Source organism: Heterodontus francisci, chromosome 23, assembly GCF_036365525.1.
Source record: "Heterodontus francisci isolate sHetFra1 chromosome 23, sHetFra1.hap1, whole genome shotgun sequence".
Taxonomy (NCBI): Eukaryota; Metazoa; Chordata; class Chondrichthyes; order Heterodontiformes; family Heterodontidae; genus Heterodontus; species Heterodontus francisci.
Genome location: NC_090393.1, coordinates 54,318,751 through 54,342,635, shown reverse-complemented (window position 1 = coordinate 54,342,635; position 23,885 = coordinate 54,318,751). Strand labels below are relative to the sequence as shown.

At 43.2% G+C, this 23,885-nt stretch overlaps 1 protein-coding gene across 2 annotated transcripts in view; it reads right to left on the bottom strand.

Moving 5' to 3' along the window:
• Nucleotides 1–23,885, bottom strand: part of LOC137382826 (paxillin-like) — a 203,171-nt gene that overhangs the window by 57,590 nt on the left and 121,696 nt on the right. For both annotated transcript variants that reach the window (XM_068055317.1, XM_068055316.1), the window contains exon 2: nucleotides 3,221–3,447. In XM_068055317.1, coding sequence (XP_067911418.1) covers nucleotides 3,221–3,447 — 227 coding nt within the window. The remainder of the gene's footprint in view (nucleotides 1–3,220; nucleotides 3,448–23,885) is intronic.

Below are 23,885 nucleotides of genomic sequence, written 5' to 3'. Positions count from 1 at the left end.
CTAACAATTACAAGTAACAGGAAAAAACTGCAAATGCTCGGAATCTGAAACAAAAACAGAAACTGCTGGAAATACACATTTGGTTTGCCAGCATCTGTAAAGGCAGCATAAGTTTCTCAGTTCTGGCTAAGGGTTGAGGCAAAAATGTTTTCTCCTTACACATGGTGACAGACCTGCTGCGTATAAGTCAGAATTTTCTGCTTTTATTTCATGTTCCAATAACCTACGCTGTGGAGAAAATAAAGCTGCTAAATTGCTCCTTTCTTTCTGTGGCATAACTGAGTTCTTCCTTCTTTACTGATTTGACAACCAGAGAAACAATCTTTTGCGATTTACCCTCTCAAAGCCTTTATGGTGTTGAAAACCTCTGTTCGATCGCCCTTAATCCTCTCTGTTCCAGTGCAAAAATCCCAATTTTTCAAGCCTTTCTTCAAATGATTTATTACTGGTATCATTCTAGCAAGTCTTTGCTGTATTGCTTTTATGGCTGTAATATCCAATCTCTAATGGAGTCTAACCAATGACTTGCATAAAATTTAACAACACTGCCATCCTTTTGTATTCAATTACCCTGTGTATAAGACACAGAATCCCACTTGAGTTTTATGGCTTTTTCTATTTGCACCTGAAGATCAATGTACCTGCATTCTGAGATCTCTCTGTTCCTTCTCTGTGTTTAGAATTTTATCATTTACAGTATATTTCTTACACTGTCCTTTTTCTCAAAATGTATCATTTCATATTTCACTGTATTGAATTATATCAGTCACTTATTGGCCCATAACCTGTCTACATCTATCTGACATCTCCTGCGGCTCCACACAATTGGCTCTGCCTCCTAATTTGGTACCATCAGTAAACTTCAAAACATAATTCCCCTTGTACCTATGTCCAAACCACTTGCATAAATGAAGAACAGAAGGGTGTCATAGCTCACAGTAACGGGACTCATCACTACCTAAATCCCACCAACCCAAAACCCATTTATTCCCACTCTTGGCTTTCCGGTCCTTAACCATCGTCCCCATCCATGAGGCTATAATCCTTTTAATGACACTTGCCTCAATTTTTACAAGTCTCTTTGGCAAAACCTTTATCAGGTGCCTTCTAGAAATTAATCCACATAAAATTCACTGCCTCCCTTTTATTATTGTAAAAAGGACATTTCAGCGGCAAAACATGACAAGAGTTTAGTAGTCTGTTGTCCCATCACCAGACCATCAGCAGTATAATCCGCTTTAACAGTTGATGCTGCATTCACAATTCATTTTGCCCACATCTCTTCCCCAATCACAATCTCCCAGAATTATACTCCTCTTGACACAACGTCTAGAGGATCTCTTTTATAAAGAGCCCAAGACTAGTCTCACTTGCAGTCATGCTCAGACGAAATTGCTGCTGATATCAATTATTATGCAAGTTGTATTTATACTTCTCTTTGGTACCTATCACTTCAATGTAGGTAATCATTCATTCACTTCAACTCAGGCATTGGTTTATTTACATCTCTTGCCATCAAAATGTATTCGTTGATACAGCACACGTGGATTTTGTATAAGCCCATATACCTTTTTTTATTCTTTCATGGGATGTGGGCGTTGCTGGCAAGGCCAGCATTTGTTGCCCATTCCTAATTGCCCTTGACAACTGAGTGGCTTGCTAGGCCATTACAGAGGGCAGTTAAGAGTCAACCACATTGCTGTGGGTCTGGAGTCACATGTAGGTTAGACCAGTAAAGAAGGCAGAATTCCTTCCCTAGTGAACCAGATGGGTTTTTACGACAATCAATGATAATTAATAAAAATATGGAATTGAAAGTAATTAATTGGATTTAAATTCCACCAGCTGTCATGGTGGGATCTGAACCTGTGTCCGCAGGGTATTAGCTTGGGCCTCTGGTAGTCCAATGATATTACCACTGCGCCACTGTCTTTCTCTGAGATGAGAGTGCTCATGATGATGCCAGATAGGAGGTAAGAAATAACACTAAAGAAGTAGTAAACCAGGTGAAGAGAAATAAGGAGGGAAGAAAAACAGCTATTACTGCAATAGAAATCATATATATATTATATATATATAGTCTACCACAAAGTATTAGGCATTGCACAAAAAATATCAAAAATCCAAATTTTAAGGGAGATAATGCTCGAGATCCCCTCTAGAGAATATGTCTTGTGGTTTCAGCATTTCAAAACCTTTAAAACTGCTAAGTGGGAGACAAAAGGCTGTCAGAATCTTTTAGTCTGACAACCATAGTTTTATATCACCCCAATATCTGTTGCAGTACTGTAACCAACACTTGACATTGCTGATGGAACACCAAGGTTAGGTAATTAAATGCAATTTTAAAGAAGGATTATTCTTCTTGAGTACTGGCAATGATGCTGAGCTGCTTTAAGCTTACACTGTTCTCTGAAGGATGGAGGCCATTCTGAATGACTCAGTGTGATAAAGTTCTAAACTTCTGAGATCCAAACCTCTGGTAGATCTTTTTGTAGTTATACATTCAATCTACTAAAATTCCAGTCACACTTCAAATCCTCCCCATATTGTACGTCAGTCACCATCATGCAGTCTATGTTATACTCCCAGTGCATATTGTGAATCACACTCACCTGTACTTGTCATAGTCAAACCCCACCACCCCCCACCCCCCAGAGTTTAAATCATTGGTACAGAGAACATTCACACTTCATCTGTACGTAAAATGTCACTGCTATGATTAGTTTCCAACTGATGCACAATAAACAGCATTCTTTCTCCCCTTACCAAACAAATGAAATCCTTTCAGACAAAAAAAAACAGCAGCATGTACAAAAGGTGGTTTCACCCATTTTTCAGAAAACAATTATGAAATGGCTCCTGTCAAAGCTTAGTTACACAGGAAGGTACACAAAGGTACACTGTTCTTCCTTGGATACAGACAGTGACATTAAACTGCGATGAATTCACTACGCTCACTGAAGGATTGGTGCTATACTGAATGACTTTGTGGGAGAGGCCTACTCAACCCAGGGTGATCCAAATCTGTAGTAGATTTTGCTATACTCATTCTATCACTACTCCAAAGGGGAAGGAGCTAAAGAAGCATCAAGGAATGAATAGAGTGTTCAAATTCAAGATGGAAAATTCATACACAGGTGCTATGAAGGGTGGGAGTGGGGGTCAAAAACAATAACCATCAAGTGGAAATATGAGGCAATGATTGGCTCACTCTTACCTGTTGATGCTGATATCTTGGCAAAGGAGACTGCCACTGTTCAACTGTGTCGATGATTACCCCATTGAGAGCATCAGCAGAGGGAGGAGGCGGCACTGGCGGGGGCACAGATACTTCCTGGCAAATATGGCTTCCTGTTGGGTAGGAGTATGGTGTCTCCTCCGGGATGAAAATGGGCCTTTTTGAAATATGTGAAGTTGTTGACTCTAGGTCGGCTAACAAGGCATCTGGAAGAACATGGAGGGATAACAATTATGTTAAAAATACATTACTGCTACAACAAACATTCATCAGATATCGGGTTTTAAACTGCAGTTTCGAGCATGAAAATAGGCCTTTCAGCCCTTCATGTTTACGCCAGCTCACTTAGTCAAATTTTCCCTATAATCATTAAAATATTTCCCTTTTGTCATGCTAAGCCCTACCTGCCAAGAATGAGGCACATTAATTTTGTCATGAATATTGGTTTTAAACTGTTACTGGAGTGAAGAAAGAACTTGTTAAACAGATCAACCATGGCTGGAAAAGACTTTTGCATATTAACAGACAGTGTTTGGAAGGACAAAGCAGCCATTCCCTGACACATTCAACCCACAATGGACTTTTGATCACCAGACGCTGAAGGTGGGGGAGCTCGCATTCAAGGTTGACTGCTAAAATTGCCGAATACACAAATGGACATGGTCAAACCAGCTAGTCACATGACTAACCTGAGTTTTGTGAATTTGTATGAACAGTTTAGGACAGAAAGTCTGTTTGTTCCTGAACAGAGAAGATCTCTCCTGTCTGCTCCCATCTCTTTCTCACAAGCCTCTGAATCCACTGAAGACACATGAACCCCAAGAGAGAAAAGTCTCCTACAGCGAACAAGGTTTAAGAAGAATATTGGCTCCAACGAAAAGGAAGATCTACCTACAATCAAGGACTCTACAGTGAGCTCGAAGAACCATAACAACAACTCTTCAGATATTGCCTCAATCTTTTCCAATTTATTTTTCTTCTGCTCTTTTCTGTCTCTATTTGCATGTGTGCATCGCGTATGCATGCTAGCCTGGGCGTGTCGTGTATCCGTAGGCATCAACAGAATTAGAGTTTAAGTTTAATAAATTTCAACTTTTCTTCTTTAAACCTAAGAAAGCCTGTTAATGCTGGTTTCTTTGCCTTATAATTGGAAAGTGGTGAACAAGGATTCGCCAAGGGGGAGCTAAAAACACGGTGTGTTTAAAATTAAACCCTGTTACGGTAAGACCAGGTGAAGGCTGAAAGGGAACCCTAAACCTCTTCTCACCTGATCATAACACTTTCAAATATTTACCCACTTCCCTTTAAAAGGTATTATACATTCTCTTTCTACCATTGTCTCTGTTATGGCTTTCTAAAAACCTGCTGCATGAAACCTCTCTCTTTGTCACTGATTCGATGACCAGCAGAAATAAAGTTGTCCCTGATTTGATTTATTAAAACCCTATAAAATGTAACCATCTCTACCATATTTCCGCTTCGCCTTTTTTTCCTTGTTGTAAAGAATCCCAGTTTCCCTACTCTCCTCTCAACTAAAGGTTCTCATCCCTGGTAAATGTCACCCCACTATTACAGAAGGGAGGGAGAGAGAAAACAGAGAACTACAGACCTGTTAGCCTTACATCAGTAGTAGGGAAATGTTAGAATCTATTCTAAAGGATGTGATAAATGGACACTTGGGTAATAATGATCTGATTGGGCATAGACAACATGGATTTATGAATGGAAAATCATGTTTGCCGAACCTGTTGGAGTTTTTTTGAGGATGTTACTAACAGAATTGATAAAGAGGAGTCGGAGGACGTGGTATACTTGGATTTTCAGAAGGTTTTTGATAATGTCCCCCACAGGAGGTTGGTTAGCAAAATTAAAGCTCATGAGATAGGAGATAATATACTGGCATGGATTAACAGGCAGAAAACAAAGTAGGAATAAATGGGTAATTCTTGCGTTGGCAGGCTGTGACTAGTGGGGTACCGCAAGGATCAGTACTTGGGACGCAAGTCAATCAATGATTTGGATGTGGGGACCAAATGTAATATTTCCAAGTTCGCAGATGACACAAAACTAGGTGGGGATGTGCATTGTGAGGAAGATGCAAAGCGGCTTCAAGGGGATTTGGACAGACTTAGTGAGTGGGCAAGAACATGACAGATGGAATATAATGTGGAAAAATGTGAGGTTATCCATCTTGGTAGGAGGAACAGATGTGCAGAGTATTTCTTAAATGGTAAGAGATTAAAAAGTATAGATGTACAAAGTTATCTGGGTGTCTTCGTTAATAAGTCACTGAAAGCTAACATGTGGGTGCAGCAAGCAATTAAGGTGGTTAGTGGTATGTTAGCCTTTATTGTAAGAGGATTTGAGTACAGGAGTAATGAAGTCTTGCTTCAATTGTATAGAACCTTGGGTAGACCGCACCTGGAATACTGTCATGCAGCTTTGGTCCCCTTACCTTAGGAAGGATATTATTGCCAGAGAGGGAGTGCAGCGAAGGATCACGAGACTTGTTCCTGGGATGGTGGGACTGTCCTAAGAAGAGAGATTGGGGAAACTGGGCCTGTATTCTCTAGAGTTTCGAAGAATGAGAGGTGATTTCATTGAAACCTACAAAATACTTAATGGCATAGACAGGGCAGATGCAGCTAAGATGTTTCCCCTGGTTAGGGAGTCTAGAATCAGGGGACACAATTTCAAAATAAGGGGGATGCTACTTAGGACAGAGATGAGGAGAAATTTCTTGACTCAGAGGGTTGTGAATCTTTGGAATTCTCTAACCTAGAGGGCTGTGGAAGCTCAGTTATTGAGTATGTTTAAAGCAGAGGTTGACAGATTTGTAAACACCAATGATATAAAGGGATACGGGGATAGTGTGGGAAAAAGGCATTGAAGTGCATGTTCAGCCATGATCGTATTGAATGGTGGAGCAGGCTCGATGGGCTGAATGGCCTACTTCTGCTCCTATGTGCCTATGTTTCACCTTAGTGAATCCCATTTGAACGATCATCATGGGCTTGATATCCTTTCTAAATTAAAGCACACAAAACTGGGCACAACATTCTAACCTTTTGCTTTTGTACTCTTTTCTCAAAAAAATGCTATACCAATCTATCCTTAAACTTTTAAAGATTTGCATCTCTTAACCCCTAAATCGTTCTGCTCCTTTTACAGTTTCATCTATTAAGTACCAAATAATTGCGCTTATTTGATGAAGGAAATCTTAATAGTTCAAGGTTTTCAGTGTGATTCGTTGCAAATAATGAAGTTCAACATGGTATTGATGTGTTCTGAGCACCTTTCCCTTCTACATCCCACCAATTACCTTAACTGTTGTATTTTATACTGTTGTACAGCAAATCTGTTTTTCTTCTTTTAGTTTTGTATCTAAGGATATTTTTAGGCTGTGAAAGATTCTTATGTTGCTGGCCATGATTCTGTACTGACAACTGTAATTTAAAAACAGAAGCCTCAGTCCCTCTCCACTAGCTGTGAATTATTTAGCTTCCAGTCATTTTGTACTGTCAGAATTAAAAGTGTCCCTCTCAGATTCGAAGAGCTGGAAGTAAATGTCTATATTGCTCTGTTCATCCAAATTTGTCCAGTACCATGAAGCATCGACTGTCCGCTCAACCAACAGAATTTAATGTATATTTTACTCTCTTTAGTCTCTGCAAATCATTGCCTTACCTGCTTTTGTGTAGTTATTCTGGCCCTCAGACTTCATCATGCAATGCCCTTGATTTCTCAGTTATGCTTTCTTTTCTTTGGCCATACAGCCAATTATGATACACTAAACTGGCATTTTTAAGGCTTTTCATAACATTACAGTATCTCAAAGACTAGTATCTGAAATATGGTCCCATTTTGAAGAGAGTGTCCTCCTCACTTTATCACAGTTGCTGCCACTGGGACACAATGAAAATTCTCTTTGGAGATGTGAGTGCAGCATTATCAGCTTTTTCAGTTCTTTATTTTTACTAAGTCTTTTCTCCAAGAAGAACAAGTTCAATTCTGTAAGCCGATATTTTTAAACACAGTGTTAAAACTACTTTTATACTTGTGCTGGTTTAATTTGGATTCTTGGAGCCTGAGTTTACACTACTAAATCTGGCTCACTTAGTGTGATGCTAGAACAGTAGACCAAGTTTTTTTTAAAGTAGTAGAATTCAGCCAGAGAGATACCACTAGGAACGATGAGAGTGGGGGTTTGACACTTGGGCAACTCACAACCTCCATACATCTGGCCAGGCATCAGCCATGGAGAGGTCACTCCACAGTCGCCTCACAGCAACCAAAACAACATGGAAGGCAGCAGTTATGGGTTATAAGTCCAGCTCAACTGGCATAGAGATTGTGTGCCACGGGTTGCCTTTGTCGGTGGGAGAGGTCATTGTATCTCACTGGACATCTACCGCCCGCCTCAAACCGGGCAGCCCCGGTCAGAAAGGTTCTGTCTCGCCACAGTCCACCTGCTTCAATGGGTGCTTAGAGCTCAGGGCCATTGCCCGACAAGTGGACTGTAACACCGCACCAAACAGAATGACAAAAAAAGTAAAGAAGGTACCAGCCCTTCGTTTTACAAGCTGGAATGTCAGAACTATGTGTCCTGGCCTGTCGGAAGATCTTACACAAATCAACGACTCTCGGAAGACCGCCATCATTAACAACGAGCTCAGTAGACTCAATGTGGACCTCCCTGCGAGCGGATCTCTAAGAGAGCAAGGCTACACCTTCTACTGGCAGGGTAGGGATCCTGAAGAACCAAGACAGCATGGAGTGGGCTTCGCCATCAGAAACTCTTTGCTCAGCATGATAGTGCCACCTTCAAATGGCTCGGAACGCATACTGTCCATCCGAATGCTCACCACCTCTGGTCCAGTACACCTACTCAGCATCTATGCTCCAACACTCTGGTCCCCACCTGAAGTTAAAGACCAGTTCTACAAGGAACTCCATAATATCATTAGTAGCATTCCTAATAGCAAACATTTGTTCCTGCTGGGGTCTTTAATGCCAGGATTGGGGCCGACCATGACTCATGGCCCTCCTGCCTTGGGCGCTATGGCATTGGAAGGATGAATGAGAATGGACAGAGACTGTTGGAGTTGTGTACCTATCACAATCTCTGCATCACCAACTCGTTCTTTTTATCCTCATGAAACAGGGCTGTGTTCTCGCACCTACACTGTTTGGGATCTTCTTCTCACTGCTGCTCTCACATGCGTTCAAGTCTTCAAGAAGGAATTTTCCTCCACACAAGATCAGATGACAGGTTGTTCAACCTTGCCCGTCTTACAGTGAAGACCAAAGTACGGAAGGTCCTCATCAAGGGACTCCTCTTTGCTGACGATGCTGCATTAACATCCCACACAGAACAATGTCTGCAGAGACTCATCGACAGGATTGCAGCTGCCTGCAACAAATTTGGCCTAACCATCAGCCTCAAGAAAACTAACATCATGGGACAGGACTCCAGAAATTCTCCATCCATCAATATCGGCGACCACGCTCTGGAAGTGGTTCAAGAGTTCACCTACCTAGGTTCAACTATCACCTGTCGCTCGATGCAGAAATCAACAAGCGCATGGGAAAGGCGTCTGCTGCTATGTCCAGACTGGCCAAGAGGGTGGGAGAAAATGGCGCACTGACAAGGAACTCAAAAGTGCGACTGTATCAAGCCTGTGTCCTCAGTACCTTGCTCTACGGCAGCCAAGAGCGACGCCTCCACTCATTCCATCTACGCTGCCTCCGGAGAATCCTTGGCATCAGGTGGCAGGACCGTATCTCCAACGCAGAAGTACTCGAGGCGGCCAACAACCCCCGGCATATACAACCTACTAAGCCAGCGGTGCTTGAGATGGCTTGGCCATGTGAGCCGCATGGAAGATGGCAGGATCCCCAAGGATGCATTGTACAGTGAGCTCGTCACTGGTATCAGACCCACCGGCCGTCCATGTCTCCGCTTTAAAGACGTCTGCAAACGCGACATGAGGGCCTGTGACATTGACCACAAGTTGTCGGAGTCAGTTGCCAGTGATCGCCAGAGCTGACAGACAGCCATAAAGGCGGGGCTAAAGAGTGGCAAGTCGAAGAGACTTAACAGTTGGCAGGAAAAAAGACAGAGCGCAAGGATAGAGCCAACTGTGTAACAGCCCCGACAACCAATTTTATCTGTAGTACCTGTGGAAGTCTGTCATTCTAGAATTGGCCTTTATAGCCACTCCAAGCGCTGCTTCACAAACCGCTGACCACCTCTAGGCGCTTACCCATTGTCTCTCAAGACAAGGAGGCCAAAGAAGAAGAAGATACCATCCTCCAAGACTCCAAACTAAAACTGACTCATCTCAAAAGCTACTTATGTTTTGGAATCATTTCCATGTATTTCAAAATCGGGCACACTGTATGTCCAACATGGCCTTCCCAATGGGCTGTACAGAGTTAGAATACAGTCCCTGCAGACGGTACAATAATCCTTACAATAATCCACATTAAATCCCAGCTTCCATTCCAGACTGCATCCATTTAATTTCTCTAGATCTCTGCATATTATCAGTCTCCTTTACATTATGTTACATTGCTTTGCATTATCAGCAGATTTTGTATTATTACCAGAGTACCCTCCTCCATGTTAACGGATGATATGATGACAGACACCTAATCGACTGCTGGAGAACTCAACTGGTCATTCCTCCCTCTTCCTCCCAAGGACAGAGCCAACTCATTTCTTTTCTGCTGCCAAGTCAATATCTCAATGAGCCAGTTAGAGTCATAGAATTAATTGCCCATTCATTGTAAGAACCTTTACCTTCTGTTAAACTTGGATACGAAAGTTTTCAAATTTGTGACAATCCACCAAATAACATTAGCCAGTATCTTATGTGTCCTGGCAAATATTGATTCCTCAAGCAACCTTACTAAAACAAGTTATCTGGTCACATATTTTATTGTTTGTTGGACTTTCTCATGCGCAATTTGCTACTGCGTTTCCCTACATTACACTAGTGACCACACTTCAATAGTAGTTGATTGGCTTTAAAGTGCTTTAGGATTTCCTGAAGTTTTCTTTTCCGTTCATGGAATGCAGACGTTGCCGGCCAGGCCAGCATTTATTGTCCATTCCTAATTGCCCTTGAGAAGGTGCTGGTGAGCTGCCTTCTTGAACCGCTGCAGTCCAATGATTGTAGGTACACCAGCAGTGCTGTGAGGAAGGGAATTCCAGGATTTTGACCCAGCAACAGTGAAGGAACGGTGATAATAGTTCCAAGTAAGGATGGTGTGTGGCTTAGAGGGGAACTTGCAGGTGGTGGTGTTTCCATGCACCTGCTGCCCTTGTCCTTCTAGGTAGTAGAGGTCACGGGTTTGGAAGGGGCTGTCGAAGGAGGCTCGGTGAGTTGCTGAAGTGCATCTTGTAGATGGTACACACTGCTGCCACTGTGTGTCAGTGGTGAAGGGACTGAATGTTGAAGGTGGTGGATGGGGTGCCAATCAAGCGGGCTGCTTTCTTCTGGATGGTGTCGAGCTCCTTGAGTGTTGTTGGAGCTTCACTCATCCAGGCAAGTGGAGAGTATTCCATTACACTCCTGACTTATACCTTGTAGATGGTGGACAGGCTTTGGGGACACAGGTGGTGAATTACCAGCTGCAGAATTGCTAGCCTTTGACCTGCTCTTATAGCCACAGTATTTATCTGGCTGCTCCAGTTCAGATTCTGGTCAATGGTAATGCCCAGGATGTTGATAGTGGGGGATTCAGCAATGGTAATGCTATTGAACATCAAAGGGAGATGGTTAGATTCTCTCTTGTTTGAGATGGTCATTGCCTGGCACTTGTGTGGCACAAATGTTACTTGCCACTTATCAGCTCAAGCCTGGATATTGTCCAGGTCCTGCTGCATTTCTACATGGACTGCTTCAGTATCTGAGGAGTCAAGAATGGTGCTGAACATTGTGCAATCATCAGCAAACATCCCCACTTCTGACCTTATGATGGAGGGAAGGTCATTGATAAAGCAGCTGAAGATGGTTGGGCCTAGGACACTACAATGAGGAACTCCTGCAGTGATGTAATGGGACTGAGAAATGATTGACCTCCACCAACCACAACCATCTTCCTTTGAGCCAGGTATGGTTCCAGCCAGCAGAGAGTTTTCCCCCGATTCCCATCGTCTCCAGTTTTGCTATGGCTCGTTGATGCTACATTCAGTCAAATGCTGCTAAGGGCAGTCACTCTCACCTCACCTCAGGAGTTCAGCTCTTTTGTCCTAGTTTGGACCAAGGCTGTAATGAAATCAGGAGCAGAGTGGCCCGGGCAGAACCCAAACTGAGTGTCAGTGAGCAGGTTATTGCTGAGCAAGTGCTTCTTTATAGCATTGTCAACGACCCCTTCCATCACCTGCTGATGATCGAGAGTAGACTGATAGAGGGGTAATTGGCCGGGTTGGATTTATCCTGCTTTTTGTGGACAGGACATACCTGGGCAGAGGCCAATGATGTAGCTGTACTGGAACAGCTTGGATAGGGGAGCAGCACGTTCTGGAAGACAAGACTTCAATACTATTGCCAGAATGTTGTCAGGGCTCACAGACTTTGCAGTATCCAGTACCTTCAGTCGTTTCTTGATATCACGTGGGGTGAATCTGATTGGCTGAAGACTGGCATCTGAGATGCTGGGGCCCTCAGGAGGAGGCCAAGATGGATCATCTACTCAGCATTCCTGGATGAAGATGGATGCAAATACATCAGCTTTGTCTTTTGCACTGATGCACTAGGCTCCCCCATCATTGAGGATGGGGATATTTGTGGAGCCTCCTCCTCCTGTCAGTTGTTTAATTGTCCATCACTATTCACGACTGGATGTAGCAGCCCCTGGTTATCTAGAAGCTTACAGGGTAAGTTAATGCAGAAAAAGAAAGCTTATGATGATCACAAAAATCTTAAAGTCTAGAGGGGTATAGAAAGTGCAGGGGTGTAGTAAAAAAAGGAAATTAGAAAAGCAAAGAGCGGACATGAAGGAATCCCGAAGATGTTTTATCAGTACATTAAGAGCAAGAGGATAACTAAGGAAAGAGTAGGGCCTATCAGAGATGTACAAGGGAACATGCGTGGATGCGGAAGATGAGGGTAGGGTTCTTAATGAGTTTTTTGCCTCTGTCTTCACAAAGGAGAAAGTTGATGTAGACATTGTAATTGAAGAGGAGGAGTGTGAAATATTAGATACGATAAGCATAATGAGAGAGGATGTACCAGAAGATCTGACATCCTTGAAAGTGGATAAGTCGCCAGGGCCGGATGATTGCATCCCAGGTTGTTAAAGGAAGCCAGGGAGGAAATAGCGGATGTGCTGAGGATCATCTTCAAATCCTCAGTAGGTACAGGGGAGGTACCAGACGATTGGAGGTCTGCGAGCATTGTACCATTGTTTAAAAAGGGTGCGAGGGATAGGCCAAGTAATTATAGGCCAGTGAGTCTGACCTCAGTGGTGGGTAAATTGTTAGCATCTATTCTGAGGGACAGGATAAACTGCCACTTAGAAAGGCAAGGATTAATTAGGGATAGTCAGCACGGATTTGTTCAAGGAAAGTCATGTCTTACTAACATAATTGAGTTTTCTGAGGAAGTAACAAGAAGGATTGATGAGGGTAGTGCAGTGGATGTGGTCTACATGGATTTTAGTAAGACATTTGCAAGGTCCCACATAGCAAACTGGTCAGTAAAATGAAAGCCCATGGGATACAGGGGAATGTGGCAGGTTGCATCCAAAATTGGCACAGAACCAGGAAACAAAGGGTAGTAGTCAACAGATGTTTTTGTGAATAGAAAGCTGTTTCCAGTGACGTTCCACAGGGATCAGTGTTGGATCCTTTGCTGTTTGTGGTATATATTAATGATTTGGGCTTAAATGTAGGAGACATGATTGGGAAATTTGCTGATGGCACAAAAATTGGCAGCGTAGTTGATAACGAAGAGGCTAGCCGTAGACTCCAGAAAGATATCAATGGTTTGGTTGAGAGGGCGGAAAAGTGGCAAATGGAATTCAATCCAGAAAAATGTGAGGCAATGCATTTGGGGAGGGAATACACAATGAACGGGAGGATATTGAGAGGGGCAGAGGAAGTGAGAGACCTTGGAGTACATGTCCCTGAAGGTGGCAGGACAGGTAGATAGAGTGGTGAAGAAGGCATAAGGAATGCTTTCCTTTATTGGTTAAGGTATAGAATTCAAAAGCAGGGATATAAAGCTGGAACTTTATAAAACCTGGTTATGCCACAGTTGGAGTATTGCACACAGTTCCGGTCACATTACAGAAAGGACATAATTGCTCTGGAAAGAGTACAGAGGAGATTTACAAGAATGTTGTCAGGGCTCGAAAGTTGCAGCTATGAGGAAAGAGTGGATAGGCTAGGGTTGTTTTCCTTGGAACAGAGGAGACTGAGGGGTGACTTAATAGAGGTGTACAAAATTATGAGGGGTCTAGATAGAATAGACAGGAAGGACCTGTTTCCCCTAGGAGAGAGGTCAATTACCAGGGGGCACAAATTGGTAGAAGAATTAGAGGGGACATGAGGAAAAACTTTTTCACCCAGAGGGTGGTGGGTGTCTGGAATTCACTGCCAGCAACAGTGGTGGAGGCAGAAACCCTCAATTCTTTTGAAAAGTACCTGGACATGCACCTGAAGTGCTGTAACCAGCAAGGCTATGGAACAGGTGCTGGAAGGTGGGATTAGATTGGATGGCTAGTTTTTTCTCAGCTGTCACGTACATGATGGGCTGAACGGCCTCCTTCTGTGCTGTAATTTTTCTATGGTTCTATGGACTGCAGAGCTTAGATCTGATCCATTGGTTGTGAGATCGCTTGGCCCTGTCTATCACATGCTGCTTCCGCTGTTTGGTGTGCAAGTAGTCTTGTGTTGCAGCTTCACCAGGCTGACACCTCATTTTAGGTATGCTTGGTGCTGCTCCTGGCATGCCCTCCTGCACTCCTCATCGAACCAGGGTTGGTCTCCCTGCTTGATGGTAAAGGTACAGTGGGGGGATATGCCAGGCCATGAGGTACTATATAATAACAAGCTCCTTCATTTCTAATTACTCAAAGAAATTGCAATAGATCCATGAGGTATGACCCTTTGCTTGTAAAACCAGTCTATTTCTCGTCACCCTATAGGTAACCATCTCCTCACCCCCAACTATCGAGATTATATTAGAACTTGAGAAAATAAAACAATGTTGTAGAACAGGATTGTCCAACATATGACCCGCAGGCCACAACCCAGCCACAAATCTGCCCATGGCTCAGCTCTGATTGACAGCTCCCCTGTACGCCAGGTGGAGGGGTTGGCGGAACCTGATTCTGATGGGCAGGGGGCCCCTGTCTGTGATTGGTCACTCCCTGTGACTGACAGGGGTTGCCCCGGCAGGAATAACATTGGTGGAATGTGGCTCATGCGCCCTGGGATCGGCCGCCCTTGCTGCTTTCGCGCAGTTCAGTCAATGTCCTGTATCCTGCACATTGGGCAGGTTCCCGCCTCCACTCGCCCCAACTTAAATAAAACAGGCATGGTAAGTATCCGGTAGTGGGAATGGCTACTGTGGGGAGCAGGGAACAGGTATCGGGGAACACGGACCAGGGAGCAAGGGAGCGGGGGGCACGGAGCGAGGGATATAGGTGGTCAAGCCAGAGTTCAAAGACCTGGCAAATGGAGTATAATGTAGGAAAGTGTGAAATTGTACACTTTGGCAGGAAGAATAAAAAAGTATATTATCTAAATGGTGAGAGACTGCAGAGCTCTGAGATGCAGAGGGAGCTGGGTGTCCTAGCGCCTGAATCGCGAAAGGTTAGTATGCAGATATAGCATGTAATTAGGAAAGCTAATAGAATGTTATCGTTTATCGTGAGGGGAATTGAATACAAAAGTAGAGAGGTTATGCTTCAGCTATACAGGGCATTGGTGAGACCACATCTGATGTACTGTGTAGAGTACTGGTCTCCTTATTTAAGGAAGGATGTAAATGCTTTTGAGGTAGTACAGAGAAGGTTTACTAGATTAATACCTGGAATGGGTGGGCTGTCTTATGAGGAAAGATTGGACAGGCTAGGCATGTATCCGCTGGAATTTAGAAGAGTAAGAGGCGACTTGATTGAAACATATAAGATCCTGAGGGGTGTTGACAGGATGGATGTGGAAAGGATGTTTCCCCTTGTGGGAGAATCTCGAACTCAGGGTCATTGTTTAATAATGAGGTTGCCCATTTAAGACAGAGATGAGGAGAAATTTTTTCTCTCATAGGGTGTTGAGTCTTTGGAATTCTCTTCCTCAAAAGACAGTGGAAGCAGAGTCTTTGAATATTTTTAAGGCAGAGGTAGATAGATTCTAGATAAGCAAGGGGATGGAAGGTTATCGGGGGTAGGTGGAAATGTTGAGTAATCAGTTCAGCCATGAACTTATTGAATGGTGGAGCAGGCTTGAGGGGTCGAGTGGCCCACTCTTGCTCCTAATTCCTATGTTCGTATGTACCATTCAGGACAAAGCAGCTCACTTGATTGGCACCCCATCCACCACCGTAAACATTCACTCCCTCTACCACCGGTGCACAGTGGCAGCAATGTGCATCATCTACAACATGCACTGCTGCAACTCACCAAGCCTTTTTCGACATAAGAACATAAGAAATAGGAGCAGCAGTAGACCATACAGTCCATCGAGCCTGCTCCGCCATTCGATATGATCATGACTGATCTTTGGCTTCTACTCTACTTTCCCGCACTCTCCCCATATTTCGATTCCCTGAGAGACCAAAATCTGTCTATCTCAGACTTTAAATACAGTCAACGATGGGGCGTATACAACACTCTGAGGTAAAGAACTCCAAAGATTCACAACACTTTGAGTAAAAAAATGTCTCCTCATCTCAGTCCTAAATGATCAGCCAGTAATCCTGAGGTTGTGCCCCCGTGTTCTAGATTCCCCAGTCAGGGGAAACAAAGTGTCAGTGTCTACCCTGTCAAGCCCCTTCAGAATCTTATATGCTTCAATGAGATCGCCCCTCATTCTTCTAAACTCCAGAGAATACAGGCCCAATTTATTCAGTCTATCATAGGACAACCCTCTCACCCCAGGAAACAATCTAGTGAATCTTCGCTGTACCACCTCCAATGCAAGTATATCCTTCTTAAATATGGAGACCAAAACTGCACACACTACTCCAGGTGTGGTCTCACCAAAACCCTTTACAATTGTAGCAAGACCTCTTTATTCTTGCACTCCAATCCCTTTGCAATAAAGGCCAACATGCCATTTGCCTTCCTAGTTGCTTGCTTGGCGGTGGAAGCAGAGTCTTTGAATTTTTTTAAGGCAGCGGTAGATAGATTCTAGATAAGCGAGGGGGAGAAAAGGTATCGGGTGTAGGTAAAAATGTGGAGTAATCATGAGCAATCAGTTCAGCCATGAACTCATTGAATGGCTGAGCAGACCCGAGGAGCCGAGTGGCCTACTCCTGCGCCTAATTCATATGTTCGTATGTACCTGCATGTTAACTTTGTATTTCTTGTACAAATACACCCAATTCCCTCTGAATGTCGAAATATACCAGTTTCATGCCTATTAACAAATATTCTGCTTTTCTATTCTTACTATCAAAGTGAATAACCACACACTTCCCCACATTATACTCCATCTGCCACATTTTTGTCCACTTACTTAACTTGTCTATATCTCTCTGCAGCCTCTTTGTGTCCTCACAGCTTGCATTCCCACCTGCCTTTGTCAGCAAACTTAAATACATTACTCTCCGTCTCTTCATCTAAGTCATGAATATAGATTGTAAACAGCTGAAGCCCCAGTACCGATCCTTGGAGGACTCCGCTTACTGCCAACTTAAAAACGCCCCATTTATGCCTACTCTGCTTCCTGTCTGTTACCCAATCCTCTATCCATGCTAATATATTACCCCCAACTCCATAAGCCCTTTTCTTACATATTAACCTTTTGTGTGGCACCTCATCGCGTGCTTTTTGGAAATCCAAGTATATTACATCTACTGGTTCCCCTTTATCTATTCTACTAGTTACATCTTCAAAAAGCTCTATTAAAAACTTGTCAGACATGATTTCCCTTTCGTAAAACCATTTTGACTTTGTCTGATCATACTATGATTTTTCTAAGTGCATTGTTAAGACTTCCTTAATAATGGATTCCAGCACTTTCCTGGTAACTGATGTCAGGTTAACTGTCCAGTAGTTCCCTGTTTTCTCTCTCCCTCCTTTCTTGATTAGCAGTGTTACATTTGCTAACTTTCAATTCGCTGGGGCCATTCTAGAATCTAGGGAATTTTGAAAAAGCATAACCAGTGCATCCACTATCTCTGTCCCTATCTCTTTTAAAACCCTACAATGTAGGCCATCAGATCCTGGGGATTTGTCAGATCTTAGTCCCTTAAATTTCACCGATACTTTTTCTCTGCTGATACCAATTATATTAATTTCCTCACTCTTATTGGCCCCGAGAGTACCCTCTATTTCTGTTAGGTCATTTGTTTCTTCTACTGGGAAGACAGACACAAAACATTTGTTCAATGTTTCTACCATTTCCTCATGTCCCATGATAATTTCTCACAAGAAGTAGGAGCAAGAGTAGACCGTATAGCCCATCCAGCCAGCTCCGCCATTCAATACGATCATGGCTGATCTTAGGATTCAACTCCACTTTCCCGTCCGCTTGCCATATCCCTTGATTGCCTGATAGACCAAAACTTTGTCTATCCCAGCCTTAAATGCATGCAACGATACAGCATCCACAACCCTCTGGGTAGAGAATTCCAAAGATTCACAACACTTTGAGTGAAGTAATTTCTCCTCATCTGTGTCTGAAATGATCAGCCAGTAATCCTGAGACTGTGCCCCCATGTTTTAGATTCCCCGACCAGCGGAAATAATCTCTGTGTCTACCCTATCCAGCCCCTTTAGAATCTTACATGTCTCAACGAGATCACCTCTCATTCTTCTAAACTCCAGAGAATACAGACCCAATTTACTCAGCCTCTCATCATAGGACAACCCCCTCATCCCAGGGACCAATTTAGTGAGCCTTCGCTGTACCGCCTCCAATGCAAGTATGTCCTTTCTTAAATGGAGACCAAAATTGCACACAGTATTCCAGATGTGGTCTCACCAAAACCTTGTACAATTGTAGCAATACTTCCTTATTCCTGTACTCCAATCCCCTTGCAGATAAAGGCCAACATGCCATTTGCCTTCCTAACTGCTTGCTGTACCTGCATATTAACTTTCTGCATTCCTTGTACAAGCACACCCAAGTCTCTATGAACATCGAAACTTATAAGTTTCAAACCTTTTAAAAAATATTCTGCTTTTCTATTCTTACGACAAAGTGCATAACTTTACCATTCCCTACATTATATTCCATCTGCCATCTTGTTGTCCACTCACTTAACCTGTCTATATCTCTTTGCAGCCTCTGTGTCCTCCCCACAGCTTACCTTTCCACCTACCTTTGTATCATCAGCGAACTTAGATATATTACTCTCTGTCTCTTAATCCAAATCATTAATATAGATTGTCAATAGCTGAGGCCCCAGCACTCCACAATTTATTGCCTGCCAACTTGAAAATGCCCCGTTTATGCCCACTCATTACTTCCTGTCTGTTAACCAATCATCTATCCATGCATATATTACCCCCAACTCCATGAGCCCTGATGAAGGGTCACTGACCTGAAACGTTAACTCTGCTTGTCTCTCCACAGATGCTGCCAGACCTGCTGAGTATTTCCAGCATTTCTTGTTTTTATTTCAGATTTCCAGCATCTGCAGTATTTTGCTTTTATATCCATGAGCCCTTATCTTGCGTATTAACCTTTTGTGCGGCACCGTATCGAATGCTTCTTAGAAATCCAGGTATACCACATCTACCAGTTCCCCTTTATCTACCCTACTAGTTACATCCCCAAAAAACGAATAAATTTGTCAAACATGATTTCCCTTTAATAAAGCCAGGTTGACTTGTTCTAATCATACTAAGTGCATTGTTAAGACTCCCTTAATTATGGGAGGCGCAGTGGTTAGCACCGCAGCCTCACAGCTCCAGGGACTCGGGTTCAATTCTGGGCACTGCCTGTGCGGAGTTTGCAAGTTCTCCCTGTGTCTGCGTAGGTTTTTGCCAGGTGCTCTGGTTTCCTCCCACAGCCAAAGACTTGCAGGTTGTTAGGTAAATTGGCCATTATAAATTTCCCCTAGTATAGGCAGGTGGTAGGGGAATGTGGGGATGTGGTAGGGATATGGGATTACTGTAAGATTAATATAAAAAATGGGTGGTTGATGGTCGGCAGAGACTCGGTGGGCCGAAGGGCCTGTTTCAGTGCTGTATATATAATAATAATAATTTTCCCAATGACTGATGTTAGACCAATTGGCCTGTAGTTCCCTGTTTTCTCTCTCCCACCTTTCTTGAAAAATGGTGCAACATTTGCCAACTTCCAATCTGATGGGACTGTTCCCGAATCTAAGGAATTTTGGAAAATCAAAGCTAGCGCATCCACTATATCTGCAGCTATCTTTTTTAGAATCCTAGGGTATAGGCCATCGGGACCTGCTGATTTGTCAGATGTTAGTCCCTTAAGTTTTTCTAATACTTTTTCTCTGCTGATATAAATTTCTTTAATTTCCTCACTTTTTTTAGCCCCTAGGTTATTGCCTATTTCTGGTATGGAACTTGTGTTCTTCTCCTGTCTCTGCCACTAAGGAACCAACATTTACTTTACCTACTCTCCTTTTTATATATTGTAAAAGCTCTTCCAATCGGTTTTTATATTCGTGGCTATTTCACTCATTATATTTATTCTCTCTTTATCATTTTTTTCATGGCCCTTTGCTGGTGTAAAAGCACTCCCAATCCTCAGGCTTACTACTATTCTCTGCAACATTATAAGCCTCTTTTAATCCAATACCATTCTTAACTTCCTGCCACAGATGGACCTTTCTTGCTGAGCTGTTGCTTTTTAATGGAATGTGCTTTTGTTGAACATTTTGAATTGTTTCTTTAAATGTTTCCCACTGTCTGTTTACCCAATCAATCTTACCTCATACCTAAGTAACTGGATTTAAGTTTAAGATTCCTGTTTGGGACTGGAGTATGTTGCTTTCAAAATTAATATGGAATTCAATTTGTTACAATTACTTTTTTGCCAGTGGATCTTTTGCTACAAGATTACTAATTAACCCTGTCTCATTGTACAATACTAGATCTTAAACAGCTATATCCATAGTTGGTTCCTCAATGTACTGTTCCAGGAAAGTGTCACAAAAGCATTCTGCAAACTCATCTTCCAGACCACCTTTGCAATTTGATTGGTCCAGTCTATGTGAAGATTAAAGTCCCTCACAATTACTACATTGCCTTTGTTACAGGCTCCAATAATTTGTTGTTTAATGCTCTATCCAATGATACATCTACTGTTAGGGGCTCTATAACTTACTTACACCAGCGTTTTCTGACTCGTTATTCCTAATCACCACCCATACTGATTCTACTTCTTGATCATCTGAGCCCAAATCCTTTCTCACTACTGTCCTTATGTCATCCTTTACTATCAGGGCTACTCCTCATCCTTTTCAAAATGCTGTTTACCCTGGAATATTTATTTCCCAACCTTGGTCACCTTGTAACCATGTCTCCGTGATGGCGATTAGATCTAAACCATTTATCTCTATTTGTGCCACTAGGTCATGTATCTTATTGCTGATGCTTTGTACATTCAGATAAAAAGCCTTTAATTTTATTTTTTTTCAACAATTCTTTGCTTGGATCTTATTTGCTAACGCACTATTACCGTTTAAACTTTCTGTCCCACTCTGCTTATCTTTACCCACATAGTTGCACTATTGTATTGTCCTGACTTTTCTCTTTGGACTTCCAAATCTACCTTCACCTGAACTGTACCCCTCAACCAGCTAGTTTAAAGCCCTATCCATGGCCCTAGTTATATGATTCACCAGGACACTAATCCCAGCCCAGTTTAAGTGGAGCCCATCCCAAAGCAACAGCTCCCTCTTTCCTGAGTACTGGCGCGTGTCCCATGAACCAAAACCCCTTCTTCCCACACCACTCCTTGAGCCATGTGTATAATTCTCTAATCTGCTTGACCCTATGCCAACTGGCGCGTGGCTCAAGTAACGATCCAGAGATGATTACTTTCAGGTTCTGCATTTTAATTTGGATCCTAACTCCTCAAACTCTCTCAGCAGACCATCATTCCTTGTTCTACCTATGCTGTTCCTTCGTGGACCACGACAACTAGATCCTCCCCCTCCATGTTCGTCTCCAGCCGCAAGGAGATGTCCTTAACCCTGGCACTTGGGAGCTCCCAGTCATGGCTGCAAAGAACAGTATCTTTCCCCTGACTATACTTTCCCCATCACGACCACATTCTTTTTCATTCCCCCAATTTGAATAGCATCCTGCACCAAGGTCCCATGCTCAGTTTGCTCACCCACTCAGGTAGGAAGCACTTAGGACTTGTTGGTGAAAGTCAAGAGCTGAGGCTCCTCCATCACTACATGTTGGATCCCCATACCTGACAGTCTCACAGTCATACCCTCCTGTCCCTGACTACTGACCAACTCTAAAGTCTATTTAATCTAAGGGGTGTGACTGCAAAGTGTCCAGGTAACTCTCCTGCACCCTGATGTCAATGTCGGCAACTCAGACTCCAGATCAGCAACTTTGAGCTGAAGTTGTTCAAGCTGCAGATATTCAGCAGATATGTTTGCCTGGGATTACAATGCATTCCACAGATTCACACATGTTGCAGTCACAGCACACCGCCAGCTCTGCCATGACTGTCTCACTCTCTTGTCCCTACTCTCAGTACCTTCCAAACCTGTGACCTTTTCTACCGAAAAGGGCAAGACAGCAGGGGAACACCACCACCTGCAAGTTCCCCTCCAAGCCACATACCATCCCGACCTGGAACTATATCGCTCTTCCTTCACTGTTGCTGGGTCAAAAACCTGTAACCCTTCCTAACAGCTATGTGGGTGCATGTACACCACATGGACTGCAGAGGTTCAAGATGGCAGCTCACAACCACCTTGTTAAAGAAACGGAGTGCAGATTGCAAGCTGAATGTGGAGATTCGAATTTGGTGAGTGGGGATTTTAAGTGTTGTTATCTTTATAAAAGTCTGGTCTACAGTTAGCATTTAACTGGCATTTAAACTCTAGATAAAGTAGGGTTAAGAAAGTAAAGTAAGTTTCTTACAGTCTTAGGCAGGGATAAACAGGCTCTACTGCAGAGTAACTGATTAGTTAAGTAGCTGACCAGTCAAATCTGGTTGCTGCAGTTTCAGCTTCAAAAGGTATTAATTCAGAGGTCTGGGTGCAGCCTTCAAACAGAGTGCAGATTGCAAGCTGAGTGTGGATATTCGAGTTTGGGGAGTGGTGAGTTAGGGGGAGGAGGTGCTCCATTTTTCTACTTTTTTAACCTCCAGTATTTGGTTCTTGCTTTGGTAAAGTGGAAAGAGCTGGTTGTCGAGTAACTGGTAAGCTATTCTACTTATAATAAATAGTCTGTAAAGTTAAAGTATGGCAGGGCAGTTCTGCCAAGTGGAATGTACAGGCTGTGGCATGTGGGAAGTCAAGGATGCACCATGTGTCCCAGACAAAGACATCTGCAGGAAATGTCACTGGCTGCAGAAGCTTGAGCTCCGGGTTTTGGAACTCAAGCGGCGGCTGACGTCACTGTTGTGCATCTGTGAGGCCGAGGACTACGTGGATAGCACGGTTAGGGAGGTGGTCACACTGCAGGTTAAGAGCATGCAGGCAGGTAGGGAATGGGTACAAGATGGACGGTTGAATCTTAGCAGGACTGGGACGAATATCCTCGCAGGGAGATTTGCTAGTGTTGTTGGGGAGGGTTTAAACTAAATTGTCAGGGGGGTGGAAACCTGAGAGGGAGCTCAGATTGGAGGGAAGCAAAACTGGTAACTTGTCAGGGGTGTGGGATCCAGGAGCAAGTATCAGAGAGGAATACCAAGGAGCACAGAATACTGGGGGAGATAGATAGCACTAGAGTAGGGAATAGTAAGTTATTAGATGGGGTCAGATGTGTGCAAGGGTCCCAACACAGATCCCTGGGGAACTCCACTGCAAACCTTCCTCCAGCCCGAAAAACATCCATTAACCACTACTCGTTGTTTCCTGTCACTCAGCCAATTCCATATCCATGTTGCTACCGTCCCTTTTATTCCATGAGCTATAAATTTGCTCACAGTGTTGTGTGGCACTGTATCAAACGCCTTTTGAAAGTCCATGTACACCACATCAACAGCATTGCCCTCATCAACCCTCTCTGTTACCTTAATTAACACGCATTTGTCCATGTCACTATTGATTTTGTCAAAAAAGGGTGTAAAAGGTAAGCTCAGCAACTACAGGCCAGTCAGTTTAACTTCGGTGGCGGGAAAATTACTAGAAAAAATAATTCAGGACAAAATCAATAGTGGACAAATGCAAGTTAATTAAGGAAAGCCAGCATGGATTTCTTAAGGGAAAATCATGTTTAACTAATTTGCTGTTTTTTTGAGGAGGTAACAGAGTGAGCCACTGAGGGGAGGCAGCGGTGAGGCAGGCAGTGA